This window comes from Linepithema humile, chromosome 1, assembly GCF_040581485.1.
Source record: "Linepithema humile isolate Giens D197 chromosome 1, Lhum_UNIL_v1.0, whole genome shotgun sequence".
NCBI classification, from domain to species: Eukaryota; Metazoa; Arthropoda; class Insecta; order Hymenoptera; family Formicidae; genus Linepithema; species Linepithema humile.
In genome coordinates, this window is record NC_090128.1 from 46,634,170 (window position 1) to 46,647,231 (window position 13,062).

General features: G+C 35.8%; 1 protein-coding gene across 5 annotated transcripts in view; it reads left to right on the top strand.

Moving 5' to 3' along the window:
* Positions 1 to 13,055, top strand: part of 14-3-3zeta (tyrosine 3-monooxygenase/tryptophan 5-monooxygenase activation protein zeta) — a 47,430-nt gene extending 34,375 nt beyond the window's left edge. For 4 of the 5 annotated variants that reach the window (XM_012362552.2, XM_012362554.2, XM_012362550.2 and 1 more), the window contains exons 3-5: positions 1,795 to 1,918; positions 3,380 to 3,543; positions 5,471 to 13,055. In XM_012362552.2, coding sequence (XP_012217975.1) covers positions 1,795 to 1,918; positions 3,380 to 3,543; positions 5,471 to 5,626 — 444 coding nt within the window. In that variant the 3' untranslated portion in view covers positions 5,627 to 13,055. Of the gene's footprint in view, positions 1 to 1,794; positions 1,919 to 3,379; positions 3,544 to 4,519; positions 4,684 to 5,470 lie in introns of all 5 variants that reach the window. The other variant, XM_012362551.2, reaches the window with a different exon arrangement.
* The last annotated feature ends 7 nt before the right edge of the window (positions 13,056 to 13,062 follow it).

The window sequence follows — 13,062 nt, forward strand, 5'->3', positions numbered from 1 at the left end:
ATTTCATCGAGTCTGCGCGTTTGCTCCGAAGTCGTAAGATTTTGCTAACTGCAACAGGTGTAGAGTGATAGGGCGGAAAGGGGGTCAGATTTGAGCCGTGTCCGAGAGATATGCGTTAAATGGCGAAACTGGAGCAAGGCTCCAGCTTGAAATGCAATCACCGGACAATCGGTGTCATTCCTCATCTCGCACTTCTATGCACGTCATTCATGATAAGCGTGGCACTATTGTATTGCACCCTGATACAGCCATCAGTTTGAAATCGCTTCGGTTTAATAAAACAGAAAATACAAAAGTTTGTCATTATCTTGATTTTAAAATAGGTGTCATAATTTTGCGAAACGATGCCTTTAGAAATCTATTTGAATGGAAACTAATCAATTGGATGAAATAGATTAAAATGATACAGAAGGCATTGGATGCGATACATATAACAATTTTAAATAACATGTGTAATAAAAAAAGTAACAAAACATTTGAGACGATATAGTTATTCATTTTGTAAAGTCCATTTTGCAGACTACGGAAATTTTCATCGAATTTGTGGAAAAATGCGTTTTGATAATTCACAATCGCGTTTTTGTCTTTCGTAAATAGATAAAGTTATCGAGCGGTGGTTGATTAAAATTAATAACGGCGAGAATTTTAAACAACTAACCGGTATCTTTTGTTCTAGACGAAAACGATGACGTACAAAAACTAGTATCTGTTTTGCTTTATTGCAATGCACGTTGCGCATTTGCGTGATTACACGACGCAATTTACACGTTTGCACATCGAAATACAATTAGCAGATTTACTTATTGAAACTCGTATCATCAGCAATTAGATTGAATATTAAAGTTGTTAAATTAATGTCTTGTTTACCTCAATGTGTAAACAATTTTTTTTAATTACATTAAAAATGCTAATTATATAAAATTGTTTTTAAACTTTTTCATTTTTTTATTATTAATTACTCTAAATTATATTAATCGTCTAAATTGTTATCTCTCGTGTTTTCTCGTTTCTATTTTATCTCTCATGTTTTCCTGGCAGTAATTGATGTATTAAAATGCATTACATATTTTCGTGCTGTTGGCACGCGGAGTTTCGCGCATGCAAAGTTAGTCGGTTTACGTTGCTCTTATATCATTAGTAGAAACAACCACGGGACGCATGAATGTACGCGGCGTAAAAGACGTTTTAGATGATTCATCATTGACCGGCGTAGCAATGCGCATCAACTTTGCGATGTTCAGATTAATGCATACCTTACTAAAGAAACGTTATTATCTTATTGCAATTAGTAATCGATTCATTTATCTGATCGATGATATTGCCAATTGCAATATATATATATTTAGTGTTTTATATATTAAATAAATTTTATTTGCACATTTTTATCAAATTCATGATTACTTTTATATATAAACTATTGTGTCGATTTGATCAATTATTCTACATAAAAAGTGAATTGTATATTATGCATCGTAGAAATAAATCAATTTATTTACAAAATACGATCAAATTGCAACAACGCGATTCGTTTGGGTAGTAGAATTGCTTGGCAATGATACAAGCGAGATTAATATACATTGCGAGATTCATTTTCGCAATTAAATTGTTTTCTTTGTGAGATTCTTTTTTTCATTACACTTCAATATTGTGATACTTTATCAATTATTCGAATAAGTGAAGAAAGTTAAATTTAAGCAAAAATCAATTTTTTTATCTTACATTTTTCTTTTACTTTATATCGATAGATTTTTTTCAAGTCAGCATTCAGCTAAATTGATTTATTTGTCTTTTTAGGGACTCCTGGATAAGTACCTGATCCCTAAAGCTAGCAATGCCGAGAGCAAAGTATTCTACCTCAAGATGAAGGGTGATTACTACAGGTATCTCGCAGAAGTCGCCACTGGTGAGACAAGAAACAGTACGTATCAATTATTTATTACACGCGGACTTTGGCCGATAACACACGGAAAAACGGTAAGCAGATCCTGTTGCTCAAGTCCTACGTGTTTACGTTTTTCCGTGTGCCACCTTATCGGGCGATCTTAGTAGACACAGATTGAAGCGGGTAGGGCTTGAAATATTATAAAATTCATTCTTTCGCGTTCGCGACTCTTCGAGCAATATCGTCGTGAATATTGGTACGATTGATAGAGGGAGGGGGGCTTCGTCTAAAATTAAATGTCGCCGTATTGGGCATATTATACAGAAAATCATACGAGTTATCTTTCGCTTCGATCGTGTTCTCAACATAAATCGATACAAGTGTGTCCATTTATGCAAGTGCGTGAATTTAATGCTTCTCTTTAACTTGTAAGTATTTGCGTACGATGCAGTTGCATCGAAGGATGCTTCGTATTGACGTATAGGCGGATCCCTGGACTTTTACATCGCAAACAAAGTCGGTTGCAGTTATAGCTGTTTACGGTGAAAGTCGGTTGCAACATTCACGATTGGAATTGCATGAATTTCAGTGCGAAAATATTTAAATAACATTTACCAAAAAAAAAAAAAAAAAAAAAAAAAATTATTGATTTAAAGGTCTGTTTCTTTTTTACTTCTCCATTTCTAATTCAACATTAATAATAGTAGTTGTTAATAATTAATTTAAAAAGTTTTGTTTAAATTAATCAAATACTAAAAAAAAAATTGGCATTAGATTATCTTGTTTAAAGCTGCTTTTTTTTTTTGAGATAAAGTTATCAATGATGATAATTATAAAAATTGCGAATTTAGGTCTGTCGAGTTTTAGAGAATTGCAGATGTATATCTGTGGAATGTAGTTTAAATGGAAACAGATGTTGATCTCTGAAGCGAATGCTAGCGCGTTATTCGCCAGGTAGAAAAGCTCTTAAGTGTTACTAGACTAATTAAGTGTTAAATTGAGAAATTTATCGTGGTTTTCATAAAAGTCAGTTTACGTTACTGATCGATAATTTTTTATTTTGCGCACTTACGCGATTATTAAATATTATAACAATATTTAGCGAAATATCAATATTTGCTTATTTAAAATTGGAAATTTAAAAATATCCAAAGTTATCTAGAAACATGCAAGAGCAATTGAGCTGTATAGAACTTTCAATAAGATATAATGATATAAACAATTGAAGAAATAAACTAGTAACATTGTAATAGAAAAGAAAGATAATTTTACATCCTAAATTTACAATTTATTCGAGTTTCTAATTTGATATTTTATAAAAAAATATAGATTCAATTCTCTCATTTTTGTATCTTGAAACATTATTCGAATGTTACATCGCTTGTTACGATCGCTCAAGTTCTACACAGCTCTTAAAATTGATTTGATACAACGAACTTGACGCGTGCTAGTTCGCGTAAACAAGACAGACATGCTGATGATCCACGTAATATGCAGCGGTGGTTGACGACAGCCAGAAAGCATACCAGGATGCATTCGAAATCAGCAAGTCAAAGATGCAGCCTACCCATCCGATCAGGCTAGGTCTCGCCCTCAACTTCTCTGTCTTCTATTACGAGATCCTCAACTCACCAGACAAGGCCTGTCAACTGGCCAAACAGGTACACGAGGACTAATTTATATTTTTTCAGCAATTCTGCAGAAAAGAGCTTGATGACGGTGATGGTGGCGATGGTACACAGTGGTTGCGTAAAGTTACGTGAGCGATTCGTCCTATCGATATCTATCTACCTCTGTCCTACAAAAATCGGCATCTTCCAATACTGATTAATACTGGTTTACTTTGGAAAACGCTTCATCAGAAATTATCACTTGCAGCGATCATTTCAAAATCTATTCGAATAATTATAATTGTAAATAGAAGAATTAAAATGCAATTCCGGAAATCTATGTAAAAAGTACAACTTGATTATAAATGAAGAAACTGACAGACGATATACACGCAAATTTGTTGAAAGTATGTTGTTAATAATTTATCGGATATTTCATACGGAATAATTAAAATTTGATGATATTTGTTTTTATTTTATTTAGCTTTTTAACAATTGCATATAAAAGGTATTTTTTCAAAAAACAGTACGATTAAAATATAACATTAAAGTCTGGTTTTAAATTAACAATTACGCTTTTTTTAGATAAAGAAACGTGAGAAATTGTAAACTCATCGAATTACCTGAAATTATTTTGTTAGTGTGAATTTGCATTTATCAGATGCATTCAGTGGTACATATTGCCTGATGCGCGAGAAAAGTGTTTGTTTTTATTGTCGATATATTACTGATTTGACTTATGCGTATGATGATTTAAGATAGAGATGCAGATCACATTTTATGGACTCGGTCCATTCAAGGCCGAATGTGTGCCAAGTAAAACTGCGCACATAGTTTTTGTAGGATAGATGCAAGAGGAATCGACGAAACTCGGTTGCGTATTCCCTCCATTTACTCGGCTTTTGTTTGTCTTTTTCCTCCATCTTTTTCCTTTTCCCGTCCTGACAACAGCGATTTATTACTTCAATGGCGTAAAAATGAGGTCGTGGAAGGTGTATTCTGAATAGAGGTTGATTTGCATTTGCAGCGGTAGTCGAAGACTCGCAGAAGGCGTACCAGGAGGCGTTTGACATTGCGAAGGCGAAAATGCAGCCTACGCACCCGATCAGACTCGGCCTTGCCCTCAACTTCTCCGTTTTTTATTACGAAATTATTAATTCCCCGTCTAGGGCCTGTCACCTGGCCAAGCAGGTTAGAAGGAGGATTGTGAAAGATTTGCGCTTCTGCGTCCAAGTTTTTTCTAATAAATTCGCTGTTATATGCGTTTCAACGCATAATGATAGTGCTCTCTGTCATTGAATCGGTATGCGACAAGACTGCTGATAAAAAATATAGAAAGCTAGACGTATGTTTTTTTGAAAGCTTTCGGTTGAAAAGATAGAAAATGTTAAATCTCACTTTTTTTCGAATTGGATGTTAGAAAAACACATATTTGTCTTGATTTTACAATAGATTTAAATGAGATCAACAGTCTTATACCGAATAAAGACTTTTCTCTCCTGTGCTAATTCTTGTCTTGCAAGAGTGAATTTATCCTTTTTATATCTCCTTGTAATCAGTTTGATTTAATCCTAACAGTATTAATTAATGAATTTTTGTGTGAATGCCGTTTAACCATCTTCAAATTTTTTGCTAATACATTTGTAATAATTAATAAACTGATATCTCCACTGGTACCACACTAACCATCTCGCATCACTCTTTACTTGTAAATCTAATATTAAATAATAATTTGTGAATGTAGATTACATTGAATTTGAGAAAATTTATATAATTTGTTTGCAAGTAGATAGTTTGATTTTTATTTGTCCACTTGGAAATACAAACATATTTCCAAGTGTGATTATTTCTTTATTGGATATAGAGATTAAATTATTGATATTGAAGAACATTAATGTTAAGAAGTAGGGAAAAAATGATGTAATAAAAAAGAAGCTGAAGGAAAAAGATCTCTGACACAGATAAATGACCTTTGCAGGCGTTCGACGACGCGATCGCAGAACTGGACACACTTAACGAGGACAGCTACAAAGATTCCACGCTGATCATGCAGTTGCTGCGCGACAACCTCACTCTGTGGACCAGTGATACGCAGGGTGATGGGGACGAGCCACAGGAAGGCGGCGACAACTAACCTTCCTAAACTTAAGTCCTTTCTAAACCTAATAAGAACATCCTATTCTCTATCGTCTCCCCGTCCCCCCCTGAAGTGCTCACCTATATTTTCATCCACCCAGATTCATCCATCCATGTCCACCTGTCCTCTCGTCCCTCGCGTACCTCGTTTCCTTCTTTCCTTTCTTCTTTTCAATCGCAGATCTCTCTTTTCCTTACACATCTCTCCTCGAAAACAAAACAAACTGATCCTTCTCACCTTTCTTTTTTCTCTTTCTTTCTTTCTTTATCCTGACACGACCGCACACTGCTGCCGATGCCACCGCCACAGCTGTTACGCCCAGTTCGAAAAAGTCGAACGTGCTAAGAGTACTCGTGCCACCCACCCATGCTCGACTCCATATCTCTCCGCTCACGGATGATGGCAAGTGAAAAATAATTTGGAAAATCTATACATAAAATTGGAACCTCGTCGCGATATCCAGAATAAACGAAGAGGCTAAAATATTAATTGTGAAGCATCGAGTAAAATATTCACGTACATCGGCCATCATCGGTGAGGAGGGGGATGGTCGAGACGCGTGGATCACATTCGGTCTCTCTGGCACAAACGTTTCTCAAGCAAAAGAAATCCATATTGATCCACTCATTACCGTATTGTTCCGGTGGAATATAGGAAGGAGCGAATTGTGGATGAACAGAGGAAAGGACAGGAGGAGGTACACACTCGCCTCTCCTTCGCATACCCTGTCTCGTCGACGCGTGCATCGTCGCGCGATGCTGCCGATGCACGAGTGACCTTCACGGTAACGCACACATCGTAGAAAAAAAAGGAAGCGCTAGATTATTCGGCTTTGCTAGTAGAAAACAAAAGAATGATATACTAAAGAGTGAATCACGTTGGGACGAGACACGGAATGCAGAGGACAACCTGCTGTCATTACTCGCAGAATCTGCTCGCTGCTTACCATCTAAAGAAACAGACTATAGAGCTAGAACGAAAGAGAAAACAAAATCCAGACGAAAAGAAATAGCGGAGGTACGAGAAGAAGCGAAGAAACAAAAAGCACGCATGAATCTATTACATTATATCCAGTTGTCATTTAAATTAAATTTCACATTGTCTAGCAAGTACGAATATTATTATACAAAGGGAAGAACGCAGGAGGAGAAAGAAAAGTAAAAACAAATACATTAAGTTATTAAGTTCCAAAACGATATTAATGGTGACTTGATTTTCACACTCTTGCCATTTGACTTCTCTCTTTTTTTTTATTTCTTTTTTTTATCCCATCTCCAGCGGTCCTATAATTATCCTATAGCCATCACAATCTTGCACACCGCATGCGACTCGGTATATCTCTTCTCATGCAAACTTCTCCGTTCGCCACGACCGAAACGTCGCGGTTGCTTTCGTGAATTTACCAATGCCCGGAATCGCGACCAGGGATTTAACCGAAATGTGACTCTTTTTTTTTTTTTTTTTCCACGTAACATGATTCTATCTGCAATGTAAAAGCGGCAAGAGGAAAAAAAATTGAATTTGATCAGATTTGGAGGCGACGAACGAGCGCGCTCGGTTTTTCACTCGCGCGCACGCGATCGTCAATAACTATTGCATATTACATTCTCATTGGTCGTATAATTGTGACGCAGAGAGGGAAAAGAAAAGAGCACGTTTCTGGTCATTGTTCTGTTCGTCATCGTTCACATACGCTCCCCTAGTTTCGCGTGATCGATGGAGGTGGAATGTGGAAGAATTCATTCGATTTCCATTATCACTGTCGAGCGCGGAGATTACACACGTATGACGCATCATTACGAAGCTGTATATCTCGATCCTGACGTCTGGACCTTGACTTCCTCTAGCACACTCTATTGTTCGACCGATCCTCGTTTTTCTCTCTCCCTCTCTCTCCACTATACGCGATTATAATATATACGCTACAGATATATTTACTACTTACTCTTAATAAAATTGTATCGCGGTCGAGAAGAACGGAGAGAGAACAAATCGTACGCACATACATACATATATAGACATATAATCATATATTGGCTGTGTTCCGAAATTCACTACCAGTACTAAAAATCTATAGTTTACGTCACGTATGTTGTAGATTCTTAGTACTGGCAGTAAATTTCGGAACGCAGTCATTTACTTTGGTCCTGTGCGATGTTCATTTTTAATTCGCGGAAGGGATTGTGTGTTATGTATTACGCCAGGCGTCAATAATGCCTCGTTAGGCTTGCGATTTAGAAAACTTGTCGGGTCAAACGCATTGTATCTGGATATTTGTGCATCATAATTGTTGATAAAAATGTAAAACTACAATTTTATTGTTAATATTTTAACATTTAGCCTTTCACAGATGTCAAACGCATAGATATATCAAAATATCAAACATAATACCGTGTCAGATGATAACAGGTATCTGGACGCGCACGGCCCGAAAAGTCTTGAACCGAAAGCGTAAGAAATTATTGACACCTGATGTATCAACTGAATTTGAAAGTGTTTATTCCATGTTGAGGAAAAAGCGTATAAGGTTAATGGGAGCTCGAAGATCTGTGCAAGCACGCTCATCCGACACGAAGAGAGAGAGAAAAAGAAAGAAATACGGAACTGAATGTTCACACTCTTCTCGTATATATATGTATAATTAAGAATGTGTATATACGCGCGCATGCTAACATCATATATATACACAAACACACATATACCATGCATATGTAATATTGCTATGAGAGACAGCAAAGTTCAGCAAGTTAGACGCTCTAATTGCACGTAAATGGGTAAACGTTTTCCTATTGTCATGTTGATATTTCTCGATGTATAATCGATGTCTTTTTCGCGACAAGATGGTCCGAAATCGCCGGGAAGGAAAGATGCGCGGGAACACTTTGGTTGCAAAGGAGGGGAAAAAACAAATCAAACCGGGGAAAAAGAAAAGAAATGAGAATGAAACACGCGAAATTGGAGAGACGATGAGCAAAGACACATTCGAGTCGACCCTCTCCCGCCCATCTCCTCCTCCCTCGACCGAGAATGTAGCGTGTGTAATTGAAGCCTTGTTGCAACTTACTCGTCGACATTGTTTCCGCTTTGATCTCAATGGAGGATGCAGGACATCGGAAATCGAATCTGAAGCATCCTGCGATCTGCGACTCGCTGCTCCATTGCGGATAGAGCTTTTTGAGATCGAGACGAAGTGAGAAGTAAAGATAAGATACAGAAATAAAATTAATGTTACTAGTATAAGAGAAGAACCGCGTAAGAAGCAACCGATCAGAAAACGAGTGATCTCATATGCAAAAATTACGATTGATTGGAAATGAGATATATCCGCAATATCTTGATTTTCACTTCTTGTCTGTATTCCTCGTTCTTGCATTTCGTTTTGTCTCGATATTTACTATAGCAAGAGAGACCCAAGGCCGAAGAGTCGAACGATGAGAAATGCAGACAGGTATCATTACTTGAACCTTACCCTCCTCCTCTTTCATTGAGTCTTCGATGCACGTTCAACGAGAGCCAGCTGGGCGGGACCAGGCGTGTGTGTTGTGTGTGTATGTGTGTGCGTGTATGATCGCAAGTGGCAGGATACGAAGACTACCATCGGAAGATAGTATTGTCGATCTCGCGCAGTGGGCCATTCTCAAATGTAACATTTTTCTTTTTCCACCTCTTCCTTTTTTTTCCGCTCTTTTCTGCTTCTTATAAATATTTTCCTCAATCTAACTTTGTCCGTGAACCCCAACTGCCCATCTCTCTAATTCAACAACCAAACGTTTAACATGTTGTGTTCTTTTCATTTTCTGGGTATTATAAATTTTCCAAAATAAACGTTATGTTTTTTTAATAACTTTAGCAGTGACTTTATTCGATCGGGAGAGACATCATCATAATTATCATCTTTATCGTTGCCGATATCATTATTACAATCGTCTCATCGTCATCAACATCAACATCACCATCACCATCACCATCATAATCATCATCCATCATCATCATTATCATCATCATCATCATAATCATTATTATCATTATTATCATTATCAGCATCAGCGGCTTGTTGGTACATAATTTCTCCGATTTTCTTCTCATCTCTAATCTTCTCGATCCGAATTTCCTTTTCCTTTTTTTCTTTCTTGATTTATTCAAATCTTGTTGAATCACACGCGAGTTGTTTTAACAGCAATTGAAAGCGTCGACCACGTCTGTAGCGCGAATATGTACGTCGACACGATTGCGAGAGGAGCGCCGACGATGCGTCTCTTCATTATATCAGTACATGTTCAGTCACATGAATTTATGTGATTTACCCATTGAATAACCTTTCAACCTTGGTCCTGCTCTTCGCACATAGAAAATTGCATCTATCTATCTATCTATCCACTTACCGTTTTCCTTCTACCATTCATTCTTTTCCCCTTTCCTCCCACGTTCCTCTTCCCTTTTCTCCCCGTCCCAAATTACGTTGATCTATTTGTATTTATCATGAGCCCATCGTAATTGTAAATTATAATTATTATAAACGTTTACACGAAATAATAAATTCTGATAAAATGTCTGAGAAAAACCATACCCCACGATTGTATTTTGCTTTGCATCGACAATGCCATTGTGTCTCGGAGGAAATATTTGCACATGGCGAATAACGTCCCGGGACAGAGAAGTGCCGATTATGCTTTATTAACATAATTAATGGACTTTAGTACGAAACATTCTTTAAGAGGATTCCTGCAATCGTCTAGTTGTCAACAAAATCTCATTGGATCGGAATGGCCGTTTCCTCGAGTTCGGGATCCACGATTCGCGACACACTTTGAAATTACACATTTTACGGTTTTTAAAGAAGCTTGTTGAGAGAATATCGTTCACCGACAATTTCTCATTTTTCTAAGTAAACGTGAAACATGTAATATACTGATAATATTATTTACAGGATAATTACTCGTTCATTTTTGTCTTGTATATACATCATCCGATACGAAGCTTCAACGTAAAGTTATGCACATTTAGGGTACTCCAGGCGTATGTGTTGTGTCTGGATATTCATGCATTATGATGATTGAAAAATTCCAAATTACATTTTTTTCATTAATATCGTACGAAACGTTATCTATTTCTTTCTGATTTTATTTTCTCTCGCACATGTCAAACTAATGATCATATTCTGAGTTATGATGCACAAATATCTAGATATGATTACTGTATATATCAATGTCTGTATTTATTATCCGCATTTTCTAGAGATATTTTTGGACAGAATGCGTTGTGTTCACATTAAATGTTCACATATTTTTGGTTTAATTTGTCATACGATTAAAATCTTACTTACATTTTAATTTGATTTCATAAATAATGTTGATATATTATTACTCTTTTTTTTTTGTACTTAGCATCTATCATAATTTTAACGAGTCTTTTATGATCAACATGCAAAACGAGTTGGTCCTTTTACAACAGCTTGGGCGATGACGAAACTGTAATAGCTGCATCAATGTAAAAAGAAAAAAGAAAGAAAGAGAGAAAAAGAAAAAGGATATAAAGTCCGATGGGAGAATATTCATGTAAGGACGATATGTTGTTTGACATAGTTAGTCTAGCAATATATCGAGAGCACGCAGGAGCTGCATAGACTTTTTCATGTACTTAAAACGCAAAAAAATATTTATTATGATTGCTATTATGGGTATCGTTGTGTTAGATGTATTCCCTTCTCTTTCACCCCATTTCGCCCTATTTTACTCTCTTCCATGTCCATTCTCCCATTTTTCTTATCGATGGTATATCTACACACATATACTTGTATACATGACTTATGCATTATGTATATATACATACATATGTATATGCATACACCAGAGAGATACATGGTAAAAATACGATAAAATGTATATATATGTATATGTACGCGTGCCTTTTCCAACAGAAGGGCCTATCTACGATTAATCATGCTAAATTTTTTGCACCATTTATACGTGTAGCCGATGTGGAATATGAAATATGGTTTTTGCTAATGAGAATAGCGAATTACACTAGATATTATTTAATGCGAGTGACGAGACGCAAAATGTCATGCGGAGGTAAAAAAAAAAAAAGTTACTCACGAAAAAATTTTAAAATACGCATGAGAGTAAGCGAGAGAATTATTCACCCGGTATTTTACATGAATCATAAACAGAGTCTTTTGTGGCGAGATTAGATAGATATTAGTAGATCCAGCGAGTTTCAACTTGCGCGTCGTGACACTTTCGACGAGAAGTCGTTCAGAAGAATGATCGAGGGATGAAAAAACGAATGACTGAGGGTTGAAACTTGAGAGAGAAAGAAAGCGCGCGCGCACAAGAGAGAAAGGGAGAGTTCTTCGCCTGTGAAAATAGAACTTGTCGCATCCAGGACGAGGTTGAGGATCTCCGCGTTAAGTGTAGAATATACCATTGTAGAGCAGCTCCCGCATAAATAATCCTAAGAATACCAGCGACAAAATTCGAAGGAATTTCTTCTTTAGACTTTGATGAGATTGATTTCGGAAATTTGTCGATTTGTTGTGAACTTTTGATATACTTATGTTTTTACGATTAATAAATCTGGAAATTAACTTTTTTTTTTTATTTTTTTTATTCGGATTATAGTTGTCTATAATATTGACAGAGAAAGAAAATTTATACAACTATAAACTTGTATAGCCGCATAATACATATGAGCAGAAAAATTTATTAATTACATATCTAATATAAAGAATAATATGATACTCTTTACATTAGAAATGTCATTGAATGATTTTTCTGTACGTATATATTATACGCACGCAAGTCTAAATTTTAATAATTGATAATTAGTAAATTTTGTTTTTTAATTTTAACATTTTTATATAATTATTTTCAAAAACATATCTGAAATTATGTTAGATTGCATCACGTTGACATAATATTTATGAAATGTTATATTTATGATATGTTTATGCATTTTTCATGCAATGTCACATCAATTCGCTTTTAGTTTTCATCGAACAAATCCTTCTGTAGCAATCCTGAGCTAATCTTTCTCTAACAATGATTAAATTGTATATTTTGATTGCTCCAATTAAGTATTTTGTCATAACTTGCTTAATTTTTGTTTTTTCGCAATATTTTTCTTGCGATCAAACGATATATATATACATATATATATATATATATCCTTCGATTTAATCGTCGCATAAATCCAGCTAGAAGAAAAACTTTTCTCAGTTTCGCTCTTTTAAGATTGTAGCCTCTTTTTAGCTATCAATCTGCAATCCCCTCTCTTATCTACTCCTCCATCTCTTCATTAATTGATATAGATCAATGCCGTTTCAATCGAGTATATTACACGTTAAATGGATTAACAAAGAAAAAAGACGACGCTGATTTGGTGGGATGATGTTTGTAAATAAAGCTGTAAAAGCGATAAAAGCGGGCGTAGTC